General features: G+C 36.7%; 4 protein-coding genes across 4 annotated transcripts; 1 reads left to right on the top strand and 3 right to left on the bottom strand.

Moving 5' to 3' along the window:
• Positions 1 to 267: 267 nt before the first annotated feature.
• Positions 268 to 1,938, bottom strand: LOC106658690 (protein BCCIP homolog). Its single transcript, XM_014380758.2, has 3 exons — positions 1,672 to 1,938; positions 968 to 1,234; positions 268 to 889 (listed from the first exon to the last, which is right to left on the bottom strand). The coding sequence occupies exons 1-3, from the start codon at positions 1,774 to 1,776 to the stop codon at positions 353 to 355; spliced, it is 909 nt and encodes a 302-aa protein (XP_014236244.1). The 5' UTR covers positions 1,777 to 1,938; the 3' UTR covers positions 268 to 352.
• A 423-nt stretch (positions 1,939 to 2,361) lies between these two features.
• On the bottom strand, positions 2,362 to 3,671 carry LOC106658540 (chymotrypsin-2-like). The gene is made up of 6 exons (XM_014380544.1): positions 3,614 to 3,671; positions 3,350 to 3,521; positions 3,155 to 3,269; positions 2,924 to 3,082; positions 2,655 to 2,825; positions 2,362 to 2,565 (listed from the first exon to the last, which is right to left on the bottom strand). Exons 1-6 carry the CDS (start codon positions 3,669 to 3,671, stop codon positions 2,362 to 2,364), a joined length of 879 nt encoding a protein of 292 aa, XP_014236030.1.
• A 1,327-nt stretch (positions 3,672 to 4,998) lies between these two features.
• On the bottom strand, positions 4,999 to 5,997 carry LOC106658843 (probable 18S rRNA (guanine-N(7))-methyltransferase). The gene has a single exon (XM_014380976.2). The coding sequence runs from the start codon at positions 5,856 to 5,858 to the stop codon at positions 5,043 to 5,045; it is 816 nt and encodes a 271-aa protein (XP_014236462.1). The 5' UTR covers positions 5,859 to 5,997; the 3' UTR covers positions 4,999 to 5,042.
• A 317-nt stretch (positions 5,998 to 6,314) lies between these two features.
• LOC106658864 lies at positions 6,315 to 7,829 on the top strand. The gene is made up of 3 exons (XM_014381006.2): positions 6,315 to 6,368; positions 6,455 to 6,861; positions 6,939 to 7,829. Exons 2-3 carry the CDS (start codon positions 6,621 to 6,623, stop codon positions 7,754 to 7,756), a joined length of 1,059 nt encoding a protein of 352 aa, XP_014236492.1. The 5' UTR covers positions 6,315 to 6,368; positions 6,455 to 6,620; the 3' UTR covers positions 7,757 to 7,829.
• Positions 7,830 to 17,058: the final 9,229 nt, after the last annotated feature.

Raw genomic sequence — 17,058 nt, 5'->3', positions numbered from 1 at the left:
TATGATAATTTATATTACTTGTATAGACACGTAGAATAAAACGTTTATAAAATGTTAGCAGTGTTTAGAAATAAAAATTAAAGATATATAGTTCAATAATTGTTATACAATTTATTAAAAAGATAAAAAAAAATGTGTTGACATTTCATTCTTTACTGGCGTTATCAACTTTACCAAAGATGTCATGAACACTTTTACATTTTATACATGTAAAAATGTATTTTATGCACACAATCAGTACTATATAAATCAATTTTTCATAATTAATTAATTACATTTGCCCTGGGTCTTTTCGTTTTATTCCGATCTAAAGCAGTAATATACTATATTAATAATATACTATATTACTTTATTAACACTTTGAACTTTGTTTTTTGATTTTGGCAACTATTTGTGGTAGTTTTTCTGCCTCGAATATTAGTACTTTTCTGGTTGGTGTCATTTCGCAATCGTCTTCTTCCCATTCTCCCGTTAGACCATTATCTGAATCTTTCTGAACGCTGAATTCAAAACTGTAAAGTGCATCGTCCAAAAAGTATTCTTCTTCTGGATTGCTCCAAATAATGGTTTCCATGTCCTTATTTTTATTTTTCATTTTCTTAGTCAAGGTTGCCTCGTCCACTTTGTATAATTTACAAATAAATACGTAATATTTAAATTTGTAAGAAGGATTTTTGCTTGCTGCTCTGCTTAATTCTGAGAGAAGATTTTCAAGTAGGGGAATTGAAATGAGTAATGGAATGTTAACAAATCGCTCATTGATCAATAATCCCATTGGTCCATCGCCTTCTTCCAGAACTTGGTTTACAAATTTTTTGACATAATCTGGGGCATGTTCATCGGACATTTGTTTTAACAAAGTTCTTAAATCTTTAATACATTGTTCCTCCTGGAAATAAACAAAAATTTAAAATGAATAATTGTTGCAATGCATTTTTACCAACTAAATAAATGATAAAATATTTACCCTTCTGTCCGAAATATTAACAACAGTAGTGACTCCAAAAATATTAACTTCATCATCATCGTCATCATCTTCCATCACATCATCCATTGACTGAGTAACAACAGAGCCAATGAAATTTTGACTGATTATGTAGTTGGTCAATCCACTAAGGTCTATATGAGCCTTCAAGAAAAGTTGTTGAAGTAAATTTTTTATTCCATGAAAATCGGAGTCAATAGGATTTCTGCCTTCGAAATCAACCATCACTTCTCCTTCTTCATTTTCATCCTGAAATTATAAATTTTTTAATAATTTTAAACACGTAGTTAAAATTGTAATTTAATTAATGTTTAACATTTGATAAGCTATTCTAGTTTCAGCCTGTATGAATGGCAACCAGCTATACAGCTGTCATATATCACGAGTAACCAAAAACTCTGTGCTTCAAATGTGTCAATTTCACATGCAAAAAAGGTATTAAAAGTTTCATATAGTCTGAATAGTCTAGATATTCGTGGAAACTTTGTGACATGAAGTTTTATCTACTCTAAGATTTCCATTAAAATGTTTTAAATTTATATGCTTATAAGTTTATACTTCATATAAGCTCAAGCACGTGTTTCAAGCCAAACTTGAACCGGTTAAGAGTGAAAATAAGTTTTAATAGCAATTTATAGGTACAGTAAATAAAACGGTGAATTCACAATAAGAGTGTGAAAACATACCTCATCTTCAATATCCTCAGCTTCCATTTCCGCATTTTCCGAAAGTTCCGAAGAGCTATCGGAATCTTCTTCGTAATCAATTTCACGCCTCTTTGGTGCAGACATTTTGATTTACGTACTATACTTTTTGATAATGAAGTTAGCACTGAAGGTTCACGAAGATCACTAAGATCACTGATAGAGTATAGACGAAATACAGTTGCCGGCACGTGCGGTGAGGATAGCAAGTGACTGACGTCGATTGTAGTTTGGGTTAAACAAGTAACAATGCGGAGAATGTGTGCAATGTGCATGTGCTCAGTGTTGTGTAAAGCTGAATACGCATGCCAGTTTCAACTTCTGACCGACAGATGGTAGTTATACGAAAATTGGCGCGGTTTATTTAAACACAGAAGACAGAGCTGTTGTTTACATATTCATTAAAATTTATTTGATATTCAATACTATAAAAAGTCCAAGTTTGAAATGGAAGAGATTTGAATGATGTAATAATGTAAGAACTCACGCCAGCTAAGTCAATTTGATTTTTATTCTTAAATCAATTTTAAAACGTAGAAATTGAGAGAAAAATATTTTCTCTTATCTACTGATTAAAATTACAGATATTATATATTATTACAATACTATTGCATTATTATTACAAAATTACTACAATAAATATTATTGCAGTATTATTACAACATTCACGTATCAGTGTTTGCCACTAACATTTGATATAATGGCTTGCAAAAATGTCTTGTGACCTTCACGATCCATGTTGGTTTCGATCCAAGACCTGTGATGGTAAACGTCCGAGAGCAATTGCGGATAATCGTAACTGTCACCGCAAAAGTGAACAGCACTCGAAACTCCAACGAGACGTCCGTTATGTACATTGGAGCTACCGGAATCGCCCTGTGAAAATCGGAAAATCGTTAACAACGCGTTGATTAAATCGATGAATGTTAAAAAAAAATTTTTTTTGTTCAAAGTGAATTACTTACGTTACATAATCCTTTGTGATCCTCGGAGTGATCGCCTTTATTCTGACCGGCTACGCAAATGAGATCCTCAGGAATTGTGATGTTCAAACGCGACCATTTTTTATTGCATACATCCCTATCTACCACCATCAGCTTAACTTCGTTCAAATGACGTTGTGCAGCGTTTTTGTCCTGGAAAAAGTATATTTTATTTTGAGAAACTTTTCTTTCAAAGTGTACCTAGGATTATCCAGAACAAAATTATTAATTAATACGAAAATATGTTCTACCTCTAAAGTGAAGCCCCATCCGGTAGATGTGATCAAAGAACCAGCTTTTGGTGTTTCGGTCGACAACTGAATCGGTTGAACTTTATCGTTGAATTCGATTGGCTTGTCTACTCGGATCAAACCAACGTCATTAGTGGCTACTGTAAATTTTTCCCCGACCTAAAATTAAAACAAATGCTTATAAAACCATGAGGTTCCTGGATCGTCATGACGATACAATATTGTACTCACATGGTCATAGTGCTCGTGCATCCTGAAGTCTTGAACTTTGTAAACGGCCATCGCTTCCGGTTCATCTCGATTAGTAACTCCTGCCACGACTTCCATGTCGAGTTTGGTAGAGTTGCTGCAATCAACAGAAAAGATTTTCGTTTAAAGTTTGTTCTATATGCACTTGTGCGGGAAACAGTTTTTTTAAAAACTTACATAATTGCTCTACTAATGCAATGAGCAGCTGTGAGCAAAATTCTGTCACTGATAATTGTCGCGCCGCAAAATAATTCATCTTCGTTGCCTCTGAACGACGCCGATCTCAAGTAAGCTTGATAAGGGTAGGCACCGACTTTCGCTTTATCGCCATCGGTTATTCTCAATTTTCCTAGATCGATCAATTTCGAAATATTTTTTTAGATTTTCAAGTTAATTTTATGATGAACTAGGATAACATAGATTTTTTGTACGTTTAGTTACCTGCAGTTGTGATACTGATGATTGAAAATATCAAAATTGCTGCTTGCAGTACCTTCATTATGAATCTTATGAGAGAGTTCAATGAATAGAGATTTGATGACAGTTTGAGATTACGAGGAGTAAACGAAAATTCGTATTATTTATACTTTTTCATATCTGGTATTGCGATATATTAAAATGTTCCCCCATTTGAGATTTTTAGCAAAATTCTAAACAAAATTGCAAAATCATGCACATGAATGTAAACTTTATAATTGTCACGTTCGTCAATTGCCATCGTAAAAGCGGCTTCGATGTTTAATTGATTGCGATTACTGCACCTGTTCTTTTGTAATTCATGTAACTAATTATGAGATTTGGAGTAAACTTCGGAAAAAAAGCATTTCATACACTCTGGTAAGTAGATAAAATAAGCAAATATATTTAATAAACTGATTTACTCATAGGTCAATAGCACATACGCTAAGTGTTATTCAATAAATATGATTGTAATTGTGATTAAGTATAATACTCGAAAGAACACAAAAAAATGTCATAACTTACAAATTTTTTCTAGTATTTCATTATCATTCCTTTTATAAGTCGTATATTTTTATGATAGAAAGTAATAAATATTGAAATTATGACATAATAAAGGTGCAGTTGCTTTGAGCAATTTCCATATAAATCCATCGTCAGCTCGGAATGGAACATTTTAAAAAACTTTTCGCTCCATTTACTCCATAATAGTAAATATAATAAAAGTTAAAATGAATATAAAATCAAAACAAAACGATTTAATGTGATTCAAATCATAAGTATTCCTATCAAATATTATTATTCTTTAAATACATAACAATCATTTGGAAGCAATAATCAAATATCTTTTCATCAAATTTTTTTATTACTGTACTCAGAAGTAACAATCAATGAATATTCAGGTAATAAAATTTTTTATTCAAAAATTTAAATTTTAGAAAGATTAAAAAGTGTTCAAAAGTGTACAAGATGTAAATTTTACCATGGTTTAAATTACTTTATTACTAAATGATTTTTTTATCATTTTCTTCAGTGACCTTTGTATCATAATTAATCAACCTTGAAAATCTATATTCAGTATGGTATTTCTTATTTAAAAAGTTGCGGTATTTATCTATTTCAATTTTAGTCTTTTATTTCAACTCATTTTTAAAAATGATACAAAATGATTTGCTTTGACCAAATAATATTTCAAATTTAATCTATATCATAGATGTCAAGTTATAGTTGAGCCTATCATAAATAGTAAAGTTATTGAAGTAAGTTAATTTTGGTACTTATGTAAACATAAAGAAACTCGTTAACTATGTTTTTGACTTAAATTTTTATTATAAATAATTAAAAATATGTACATTCTAAAACAGTAATCATATTTTGATTTAAAGAAAAGTAAAACAATTCACAGAAAGAATTAGAATCTACTCCTTTTGCGACCAGTATACTTTGAATCAGCCTTGACTTCTTTATTTTTGTTGCGGAATCTGTCTTTCTTCTTCATAATCCAATCTCGTCTGGTACCTCGCAGAGGATCTTTTTTACCATTTTTATTCTTCATATTTTTTCCAACCGTACATCTGTTTTGTTGAGCAAGTGAATCCACTGGAACAGTAGTTACTCCACCTGTCATTAAAACAAGAAAGACTTTTCTTGCTTTTTTACTGTTTGGAAAATCAATCATTCTTCCACCAGAAAATCCAGCTTTGCATGCGGCACTTTCTAACAGATTCAATTGGTCATCATTTTCTGGATAGAATTGAAAAACAGCTCTAGCGCCATTTTTTAGACAAGCAAAAAGTGAAGAAAAAAATACATCCAACCTTTTTCTCAGACCGTGTCTACTGTTATCTAAATTGCACAGCCACTGTAGAGCAGATATACTAACAACACCATCAAATTGTCCTGCTCTGAACGGTAAACCTTGGCCCATATCTGATAAAATAACATCACCTTCCACTTCTCTTTTCTTTGCAATATCTAACATAGCTCTGGAAATGTCAATTCCAATCCAAGTGTGACCATGTTCTTCAAGAACTTCACCACTCAGTCCTGAGCCACAACCAATGTCTAATAACAGACATGACTCGTTCTCCGGCAATAGTAACAATTCTAGGGCACGTTCACACATTTTTGTTTGGATTTCAATAATTCTAGAATTGCAGGTATATTTTCTTGCTTCATCCTCGTTATAGAAAATGTCTGGTGGTGCTAAATGCTCTGGTCTCGACATGATTACTGATTTAATCTAATTCACTTTAGTTAGGTTTAATTTATGATTGACAATTGATAATATGACAAACAACTCTGAGCACGAGTGAAAAGTTTAGCCTTTCTAGCAGCACGTGTTAGACGATCGACACATGATGCGGGCCGGGGCATGCGGCTCTATGTGCAATGTGCATACTGCATGATGCGAGCCAACATGCGCAGCCAACTTAAAATTGTGAGCGGGAGATTTAAAAATCATATCTCATAGCTATCTTTTGTTTTTGAACATGATAATTTTTCGAAATCTAAAATACTTGTAGTCGCGATCGCTGTAAATAGGTACTTTCAATAATTTTAAACGAAGCTTGTGAAAGGTAAATATTTTTTGTCTGTAGAAGAAGTAAAAAACTTCACTAGTATTATCCATGTACGATAGATGTCGTAGTAAATTCATTGTTGGAGTAGACATTTTAGATAGGCTTCTTTTTTGTTTTCTGTACAACGAACGTCAAATTAAATGTCGATTCTGCATGTAAGTCAATAAATTTTAACGTACGTTACAAAAATTATGTCATATGTTACCACTGCAGTTTGTTGAATTAAAAAAATCTCGTGCAGTGTCAATTAGATAGCGGTCTGTCCCCGCCATCTTTATACCAGACCTTAGGTGCTTTTAGTTATGTACAGCAATTACCAACCGTCAAGTTGAGTTTACATTCGGCGATTTCGGTTGACTGATGAATTTAGTGTCACAGAGATAATAACAAACAAAAAAAAATTGAAAATGTCCAAAACACGAGAACGCTGTGGTGTACCTGGATGCAGTAGTCGTGGAAATGATTACAATGATATTAGTTTTCACTCGTTTCCACTGCCCAATCAACACCAAATTACAAGTAAATATTTTTCTGGCCCAATAGACAAATATGAAGCATGGAAACAATGTTTACGGGTATCAGAAATCAAGCCACCAAAAATGAAAGTATGTTCATTACATTTTAAAAAAGAAGACTATATATTACCTGGTAAGGATAAATTTCAATCTATGCAAACTTTCAGTCAAGTTTATAAATAAAAATACATTCTAAATATTTAATTCTAGATATGCCAACCTTGCGGAAAAGGTTATACAAAAATGCTGTTCCATCATTAAATTTGCCTCATAACTTAGAATTAAAGACAGTACCAAAGAAAAAAACAATTCAGATGCATAGTTTTGATCACACATATACAACTGCTGCTCCAAGTGTTGTAGAAAAACAACCAGGTTTCATTTTTCCACCATTTGAATTTATCAAAATAGAAGGTAATTATCTTAAACACAAAGACGATGATGAGGTTGATTTCCTGAAAGACCCTGTAAAGGCTCTTATGAACAAAAGTTCAAAAACTCCGATTTATATGTTTAGTGATGCTTTAACAACTGATGCAAAATTATGCCATGCTACTGGAATTTCTAGACTAGAAATTTTAGATGCTATTGTTAGTAAAGTTCAAAAGTTGTGTGGTGATACATTTGAATCTAGAAAAATAAAAACTAAAGAAAGGATCATTTTAACATACACTAAACTTAGGCATAATTTGTCATATAGATTATTGGCACTTATGTTTTCATGTGTATCAGATACATCTTGTAAAAAAATTTTCCTTGACACAATAGGAATTCTAAACAGGTGCTTGGTTAAGCCATCACAGCAGGGCCAAGAAACACATAAAGTTTTACCATCAATTCAGTCAGATGTAATAAATACAGAAAATTCAGAAAAAAGTGTCAAACTTGATAATAAACGTATTATGACTTGGTCCATAGTAAAAGATAAAATGTCAGCATCCGTGCAAACTAAAGCTGATGAAATTTGTAATGTACTCAATGCAACAGTCGATCTTAATTCATCTATATCACATAAAACTGGTTCATAAACACTGTCTGAAATCAATTAAATCAAAATAGTTATTTATGAATGTTATATATTTGTAAAAATATTTTTTAAGAAGCAGCTGTAAATATCTAATTATAATAATTTGTAGGATTTCATAATAAATTATATAAGAAATTAATAATTTCCATTTGTGTTTCTAATCTTTGAATAGTTTTCAAAAAATTGAATTAAAATCAAATTATTATTGGAGATAAAGTAGTTTTTCAAAATCAATAATTGAGTAAGAATGCTGGATCAATTTCTACTTTACTAACAGTAGTTCACACATAGGTATTAGCTTTATCCACGTATGCTCTATTTCATTTGTATCATCTTTTGGTTCACAAACAATGTTGTGATTATAAATTATATCTTAAATAATATGACAAAAGTTTTTACACAAATCTTTAATTATTCATTCAGAATATATTTAAGTTAGATGATTACACAAAAATACATTTAGTTAAAAAAATATATTGACACACTGATACAGGAGCTTTGTTGATATTTTATTAGCGATTATTGATAATTTGATAAATAATGTAAATTCCCGGAACTCTTGGACTTAGAATTAATTATCTTCATTGAAACTTTATCAATCTTGAAAAATTATAAAGTTATCTACTAGAAGTTTTTGAGCTAAGAAACCTTGCAACATGCTATTATTTTTTTTAAAATTGCATACCAAGCAATTGAAGTGATTCAATCGAAAACAAAATAATTTAAAACTTCAAATATGAATTCAGACGTGGCTCTAGTTTATTAATAAAGTTGAAGCTAGAGATATTATGTGATACAGTAATTCTAGTAGCTTTATTTAATCTTCAATAGTTTGAATATTTAGGGCGCCAATCATACAATAGTGACGCTACACAAATTACTTTACAAATATCACATGCAACTCCTCCACGGCTATATAGTGTATTGAGCATAAATATAATAACTACTTTCGACGGAGTGGGTACGGGTTGGGAACACGAACGAGAGCTAGCCGAACTTTTGAGCACAATAATTACAACTACCGCGGCGGGAAGAAAATCGACGAAATCGATCGACGAAATTACACCCTTCCGGGCTTGTGATTGGCTGATGTTATAGACAGTGGCATAAGCAGCGCAGTAAGTGCAAGATAGCTGCGTACTTGGCGACAGATTTAAAATCAAATTTCAAGTATATTAAGCACAATGTGATAACATAGGGTTTTTTAAATTGAGGTCAGGCGATTTAATTACAGAATAATATTTAATATTTTCATGAAAAAATAATTAGTATTTCTTATTTAAATATACCTATTATAAGCGTTAAATAAATACATGGAAATAATCGTTTGTAATGCGAAAACTAATCCCTACGTTTCGCCGGTGATGACGCAATTGGTATCTAAGTGCTACGCCTTTTCACAGGTGCGAAGGATATATCCTCAAGTTTAAGCTGTCGGTATATCACCGACATAAGCCCGTCGAGATTCACTCGAGTATAAGCGAGGATCATCGAGCGGATTTTTAAAAATTACGCAAGGGGTGCAAAAGTCAATCTCATTTAGGCGCCGTCGAAGTTACGCAATAATAATTAGTATACTTATAATCTTTATACAAAGCAAAAGCGAGGAATTTTTCGTGTTCCGGGCGCCACAGTCGTAGAGCCGGATAATCAAATTTCCAAACGTGTACAGGTGTGCGATGATGGTCATTTTATCACTCGCTACTACGAAATGCCAGTCGGAATTCGATGATTGTTATACGCGCTCGCAGGTGCAATGTTTGCGTATGCTGATTTTTCCGAGAAATCTCTCGAGCGAGATAATTTTCTCTCCGTTATATATGAAAGTTTTGATAAAGCCAGCTCACTTTGTTTACAATACTTTTACGGTTTAACTAAAAGAAAGTTAGAAAAATGTCTCTTTATTATCACTGCGCGCCGTTGCGCAACGCGCGATTACGATCGTCGCGCGGACGCGCAAGCTCGAAAGTATGCAGGTATAAATATTATTATATCTCCGCGCGGTAGGATGAATTTGAAGCAGGATATCCTGTGGCTAAAACCAAAGAAAAAAAAACGTACGAGCGAACGCCAAATTTCATATATTGATTTACGAATGGCGCAAACAAAAAAAAAAAGGAGCAAAAAAAAAATCACCTTGTCTCTCTTTTGTCGTCGACATGCAGCTGACACTAATTCCTTTATCTCGTCGAAGAGTACCTACATACACACATATATACTCGCAGAATAAACGTATATTTCCACACACATATCGGTCCGTCCGCGCCTCTTGTATTTACACTCCACTTGCGTTTGGCGGGACCACGTATTATTGCCTTGCAATGTAATATACGTGTATAATGTACGAGAGAGAGGAGAACGGGTCACGTTTTTCCCTGCACACGAGTCAAAAACATTTTTTTTCTTTGCTTTTTTGGCAAATATTGATCGTAACTCTTGAATTTTTCCCCCCTTTTCGTGTATCGCGTTTCCGCCGATTTGCAAGAGGACTCGATTATATACCTCGACAATTGCCCGACGACGGCTTTAAACTTTGCATAATACTTACGTGGATATCATATGATACATCGATCTCCGAGTGTTAATTGTTTATTTATGATTTCGTTCTGGATAGCCGAGGAAATAAATCGGTCGCAAACGTGTTACTTCTTTCCTCTGACTCCTCTTATTCATCCGCCGTCGAAGCGTGACGAAAGACGCGGACGGGTGACGACGATGCCTGTTCCCACGAAGCAGCAGCAGCCTCGAACGTCCGAAAGCTTTTTAAAACACAGAGAAAGAGTGTCGAGAAGCGTGCGCGAGCGCTTAGATTAAGCAATCAAAGAGACGATGTCATTTTTGATAGCGATGCTAATGCGCCTCGAACGCGCGTATATACATTTATATTAACGTGTAGTAGTAGTAGTGGCCTTTGTATAAAATCGCGCGTGCAATATACGAATGTATCATCGCACATAGATATATAGCAGGTATATACGATTCGTCGTTAAACGCTAATCTTTTTTCGCTGTTTTAACGACGAGAGGAAAAAAACGGCCGTCATTCAGCGAGGCAAGAGGAAGAGATCGTCTGTCGGCGAATTCGACATTTTTCGGACAGCAGTTTCGCGTCTTGTAGATCAGCTAATACGAGTGTTTGCATATTATAATTCCTCGGATCGCGCCTTCTATACACATTTCGTATGCGTCGTTAATCGCTCGGAGCCAACTTTTTTTTTTAGAGCCGCCTCGAGAGTAAGCAATCAATTATCGCGGCTATTATATGTATTATTTTTAGTTATAACATTATAAATATAGCCAAGTGACGTTATTTATAAAATCATTAAGCGAATGAAGAAAAAATAAAGGAGGTTTTTTCCGCAATTTACCCAATCGGTTAGGCGCACGGAAGGAGCTGTAATTACGCGTGTGCAGACGCGCGGCGCATAATGTAATAATGCTGCTTATAGACGCGCGAGCGCAAACGAGAAAAGTAACGGTGGATACAATCGTTCATTAGGCGCGCCGCGCTTTTGCCCGATACTCGTGAACTTTTGCTCGATAATGATAAATAAATCACAAATGTTGTGTGCGCGTAGCTCCGCAACGCATATTATAATTGAAAATAATTTATTCATTATATATATACGCGCAGCTCGGATCGAAAATCCTTTTTCCAGCCGAGCAAGTTTCTTCCGGTTTATCGTCGCGATCTGCGCGGGCAAATTTTTCGCAAAACTCTCCTATGTATATACAACAGTGGCTCGATGATACTTGGTGCGTGCAATATAACGAAGACGTCTTTCGAAAAGTGACGCTGCTGCTGCTGCTGCTGGCGATCTTCTCTTTTGACTGATGCGGCGAATCGCAAATATATATTATACGAGATGTGTGTGTGTATTTGCCTTGGGACGGCCAATGATGCGTGATACGCGGCGATAATCCGATTTATAGCGAGCTCTCCTTCGCGCATATATGCGGCGGCGATCGGATCGATATATATAATATGTATTAATAAAGCCGGAGCCCCTCGTCAGCCCGACGAAGATACAGGCAAAAAAAAAATTATCCTTTATAGCTGCAAAAATAATGTAAAGTGCCATGTGCATGTAGAGATAATCTGGCTCCTTCGTCTCGGAGGATCGCACGATTCCCCGATCGGTATAGCATAATCGGATTTTCGGAGATGTGTCGTCGTCGTCGTCGTCGTCGTCGACATTGGGGCCCCGGCTCAGTGTTATATTGGTTAAGATTCGTGTATCTCGTAATGATCTTAGCTCGACGATAGCGCCGGGATCATTTAGTCAGTCTAGTCATTCGTGTCAAGTATTAAATAGGGAATGTATATAGCGTGTATAGGAAAGCGTCCGTCTTTTGTCGCGACTCGCGTGACGCGTGCGACCACATTATAAGCTTTATGTGCCATAAAGTGTATAATATAGCCACGAGAGAAAAAAAAGAAGTGCGCGTATATCAATTTATTTCGATGATTGTCGATTTATTGCGCGTAATTCGATGGTTTTACGAGGCCTGAGATATCGATCGCGAAGGCCTCGGCGCAGCTCGCTCGATTCACGATCTTCGCGTTGTTCATTATTGTTATTATTATATATATAGCCGAGGCAGCTATCGGCCAGCAGGGCATTATTGCGATGAACGCACTAATCCGCGATGGCGCGCAAACATACACACACACACACACACGAGGTATAATAAAAAAAAAATCCTCTAACGAACTGTAGATGGATAGAGATACGGCGTGCGAGTATTATGTGCCCATCGAGTGATTTACAAGCATCTCGAAAGAGCGAGAGATTGGCTCGTCAATGTCGGGCGCGATCCACCTCGACAATGAGACACTTAGGCGCGAGCTTCTCACATATATATATATTCGGGCATTGTCTGTCGAGCAGCAGCGTCATCCTACTCACACGCGCAACATTAGTTATGGTATGTATTATGATGGGGCCAAGGCGCCACAATATATATTTAATATTATGATAATAATAAGGCAGCTAATGCATTATACAACGAGCAGCGAGAAAGGGATTTCACGCGCGCACACTTGCGTCCGATCAAATTAACAACTTTTCGACTCAGCTCGCTCGCAGTCGAAAACTGTCAAATACGTCGAGATTCGAGTCCGAGATATAATCGTCGTTCTTTCTCTCTTTTGAGCAGCAGCTATTCTCGACTCGACGCGGACTCGCCTAAATTTCACACGCGTACAGGTGCCCAATGGCACTCGAGAACAATACTCAATCATCGACTCGTTCGGAGCTTTAAGCTCGTCTTTTCGAGCTTTCGACCGCTCCGCACTTTAAATGCCAGACATTTTTCACGGCACGCGAGTATCGAAAGCTCTTAATAATGGGCAGGTGTATCGACATCGAATTCGAAAAAAAAATATATTCTTAGGTATATAAGCGACGTTTCGACTCGGCTTCGAACTCGCGAGCACAAAAAAGTGGCTATATTATCGACGAGGGCTTATAATATACATCGCACGTATATATAGCTCGGGCGGCTCTCGAGATTATATAGCTAAACACTCGAGGCTCTCTCTCGGCGAGCTTCTCTTCTCCTCGCGTCGAGTGCTTTTTAAGCATTTGTACAAATATATATACAAGCACAGAGAGCGGACATTCCGAGCTCTCTGCTCTGCTCTGCTGCGCGCGTGCTGTTAAAAGGTTCGAGCTCGCATAATAGTGGTCGCTGCAGCGTTATTATATACGTTTTATACAGGCAGTACCATGCAGTACTAGAATATTCGTTCGCGCGAGTATCGGAGCTGCGTATCCAGTGGTGAACAGGCTGCGCGATACAACGTATATAGTCGAGAACAGCCTCGTAATAGGCAAGGGTTTCTGCTTTCTTATAAAATCAGTTAAAGCGGGCTACGAGTTTATCAACGTTACTATTATTTTTGTCTGAATTCTGATTTTTAATCGAGCCGCTTTGGTTTATACAACCACCTTGACTCAACCACTTGCAGATTTACTCGTAAACGGGTACTCGTCATCTGGTGGCCAAAACTTGCATTTATTATACGATTGAATTTTCATCGATTGTTTGTACGCATTGTCGAGCGTACAATTCGAAAATTTTTCTAAATTAGAGTTTTTTTTACAACAGTGTCGATTTAAATCAATCTCGCGTAGCACGCGTCGTGCAATTGGCCGGGAATCACGGCCAAGCAATATATATGTATACGTAGCACGTTTGATCGAGAAATTTACAGAACTGCTAACTGTCTCCTCGTCGTCATTTTTCTCTTTCTCTCTCTGCGCGCCGCATCGTCGATCTGTGTATATGCGGCAGCTTGGGGCCTCGATGTTCTCAGAAAAACGGCGGAAACACCACTGCTCCACGTTACATGGACACATATAAGTCAGAAGCGTATGTATACATAACGTAAATACGCGTGTTGAGAGTAAGGGAGAAAAAGAGAGAAAAAAAGAAGAGCAAAGATGCACATGGAAGAAGCGAGGATAATCAGGATCGAGGCACGTTGACAACTTCATATGTAAACGTCTGTGTGTGTGTGTGTGTGTGTGTGTGTGTGCAAGTATGTTTGCCAAGTGCACTCGGTACGCGCGCGTCTACACGTACTGTACATCAGTCATCGTTCGGTCGTCTTTGCTTTGCGGACAAGGAGTCGAGCCGTACTTATATATACACACACGCGCGCGCACAGCTAGTAAGCGGAGCACATGTCGTAAAGCTCGGGTGGCGCGCGTGCGAGTAAAAATTCTTGCCCTCCAAACGCTACTGCGCGTTACACTTATAAAATAATGTACAAATATATAAATATATCACACAGGCTGCGCCTCTCTTACCCACCTGGCCTCGATCTATGACAAATTCAAACGTATTTCGTTGGACGCGCAGGACCATTGCAGGAAACGCGCGCGGAAAAGTGTGTGTATAGGTAAATACATTCGGGGGGCCGTCGCCGCGCTTGTATTCTAATGGCTTGTGGTAGGCCGACTTTGCATTATGTGCCTTTATACCTTTCATTCGCTCGACTTTTCTTTGCGTGCGCGTCTTTATGTCTCTGCGTGCGCGACTACTGGCCGCACGAAGCGCGTATTATACATCATCATGGAGATGTTCTCTTTCTCTCGTTTTTCGGCAGTCGCTCGCTCGATGCCATTTATGTGACTGATGCTGCCTCGCTCCAATGGATAATGGCACGGCTAAGTACTATGCGCGCGTAGCAACCCCCGACTCGATGAAGCGCAAAATATTTATTGGATTTGAAAAGTAGCCTAGAAGGATTATCCTCGTGCGTCTGTAGCTGTACATAAATGTATTCCTTCGGCTCTGCAATTGTGGGGAAAAAGAGGATTTATGCCCGTAATACAGAGCATTGGTATACTTTTTGATATAAACGTTCCAAAGTCCGCACTACGGGGCCGCCAATTCACTCTTGGCCTCGGCGGACAATGGCATCGCTGTCATCAATATTCAGTTAATTTTCGAGATGTATCACGTAAATGCGCGCGCCTAGCTATATATGCCTTTTGCACGGAGATCAATGGGCCACCGTAGAGAACGTACAGCATCTCCCTCTCTATATGTGTACAAGTACACATTTCAGTGTAGCCGATCTTGCTGGTGAATGTAAGCCGGCTCGTTTTCCTTTTTTCCTCGCCCACTTTTCCGAGAACTTATAAAATGTCTCTCATTGTCGTGCGTTTAAGAGTCGAGGACTCTGTGCATTGTGCCTATTTAAACGAAAAAAAAAATGTCAGTGACTCATGTCCTTTGCGCAAAACGAGGAAAAAAAACGCGTATGCCTCGAAACGTCGCAACGTATGTTTGTATACTACTTTTTTTTCGCCGATCGCAAAATTTTAGCGTCTCGGCAAAAAATTGTGTCAATGATCGCGCTTGCGAGCTTTAACTTTACGCACGTCTATATGTATGTGCGTCTGTGTAACGTGTGTGTGTATACGAGACACGCATACAGCTGTGTCCGAGGAATGAGAAATCATCGATTTCGTATAATGAAGCCGGTAATTAAGGTATTACACACCTCGGGAGTGGGAAACTCGCACACACGTCCATCGAATAATGATCACTCATCGTCGCGTCTGCCGAGCTCGAGCCGAGATCGTTTTCTTCGAAGCCGTAGCCGTATTGCCTCTGTATTATATATATACAGCAGAGTACGACGCTCCGAGCTGCTGCACCGAAAAATATAAATTTCTTATATATATATATACTAGGGGGGCTGCGCCCCCCTGCTCGCTCCGCTCGCCAACCCCCCCGTTAGGGTGATATACATTTTATTTTTTAATGAGGAAAAGGGTTTGTCTTTAATAATTTTATAGTTTAAGGATTTCTGCTCTTAATATTTTTAGTCCCTATTTACCACAAAAATGGACATTTAACCCAAAATCTACCAAAAAAAATATTTTNCGTCGTCGTGGTCGCGTCGTGCAGCGAGAGAGAAGAAGAAGAAAAGAAGAAGAGCTTTCAAGGCCGAAGAGAGTCATCATCGTGTACGATGATGCCTTTCTTTGGCCTTTTTTCTTTTGATTTTTTTCGTGGCAATGCGTACGGACTTGTAAAAAAAAAAAAAAAAAAAAAAAAAAATATTCAAAAGAGCAAAAGGGTCGTAAAATTCATAAATTATGAGATATGTATTATTCCATTTTTATTATATAAGTGTATGTCAGCTCTATTTTCTAGGAGAAGAGTAATTATACGCTTGGTTCGGACTTTTGATAGTATGCGAAGAGGAGTATTAAAAATTTCGTTTGTTATTAAAGATGGATCTATATTATTTTCTAAATATTTTTTACTATCCTGTAATTCCCATAACAACACGCTATATAGAAATGTGAAAATCAGAACTCATCAGTATAATTCACGTTGTAAGTGTCATATAATTTAAAAAGGGAAGGAATGGAAGAAGTGGTGTGGAAACAATATACAAATGGGCTATTCCACAACAGGTGTTGCAGGCCCAAAAAATGAAGTTGAAACTAACCATTTATCTTCAAGATCACAATGTAAAATGAAAATCCTGAGCTCCCTAGGTCCAACCCTCATTTATCTACAGGAGCTCAAAGTTGGACTTTTATGTTTTGAGGATATTCTGCTTGTTACTCTGCTTTTCTAGGGTGCATATGAAAAAATTTCCAAACCATGTTTTTTCATATAAACTTTCATGTAGAATTCTAATCTGTACTCAAATAAGACATTCCTAATCTCAAAATCTCTTATAATTGAAAAAAAGAGTTTAAAAAACTATGAAAGTAAAAAGATAAACATGCTTGTATACCTCAAATTGGCCTAATTTGTAATATGTTCA

The sequence above is a fragment of the Trichogramma pretiosum genome, unplaced genomic scaffold (assembly GCF_000599845.2).
Source record: "Trichogramma pretiosum strain Unisexual culture from Peru unplaced genomic scaffold, Tpre_2.0 scaffold2, whole genome shotgun sequence".
Classification (NCBI taxonomy): Eukaryota; Metazoa; Arthropoda; class Insecta; order Hymenoptera; family Trichogrammatidae; genus Trichogramma; species Trichogramma pretiosum.
Note: the sequence above shows the minus strand (reverse complement) of the source record. Positions and strands in the feature narration are given on the sequence as shown.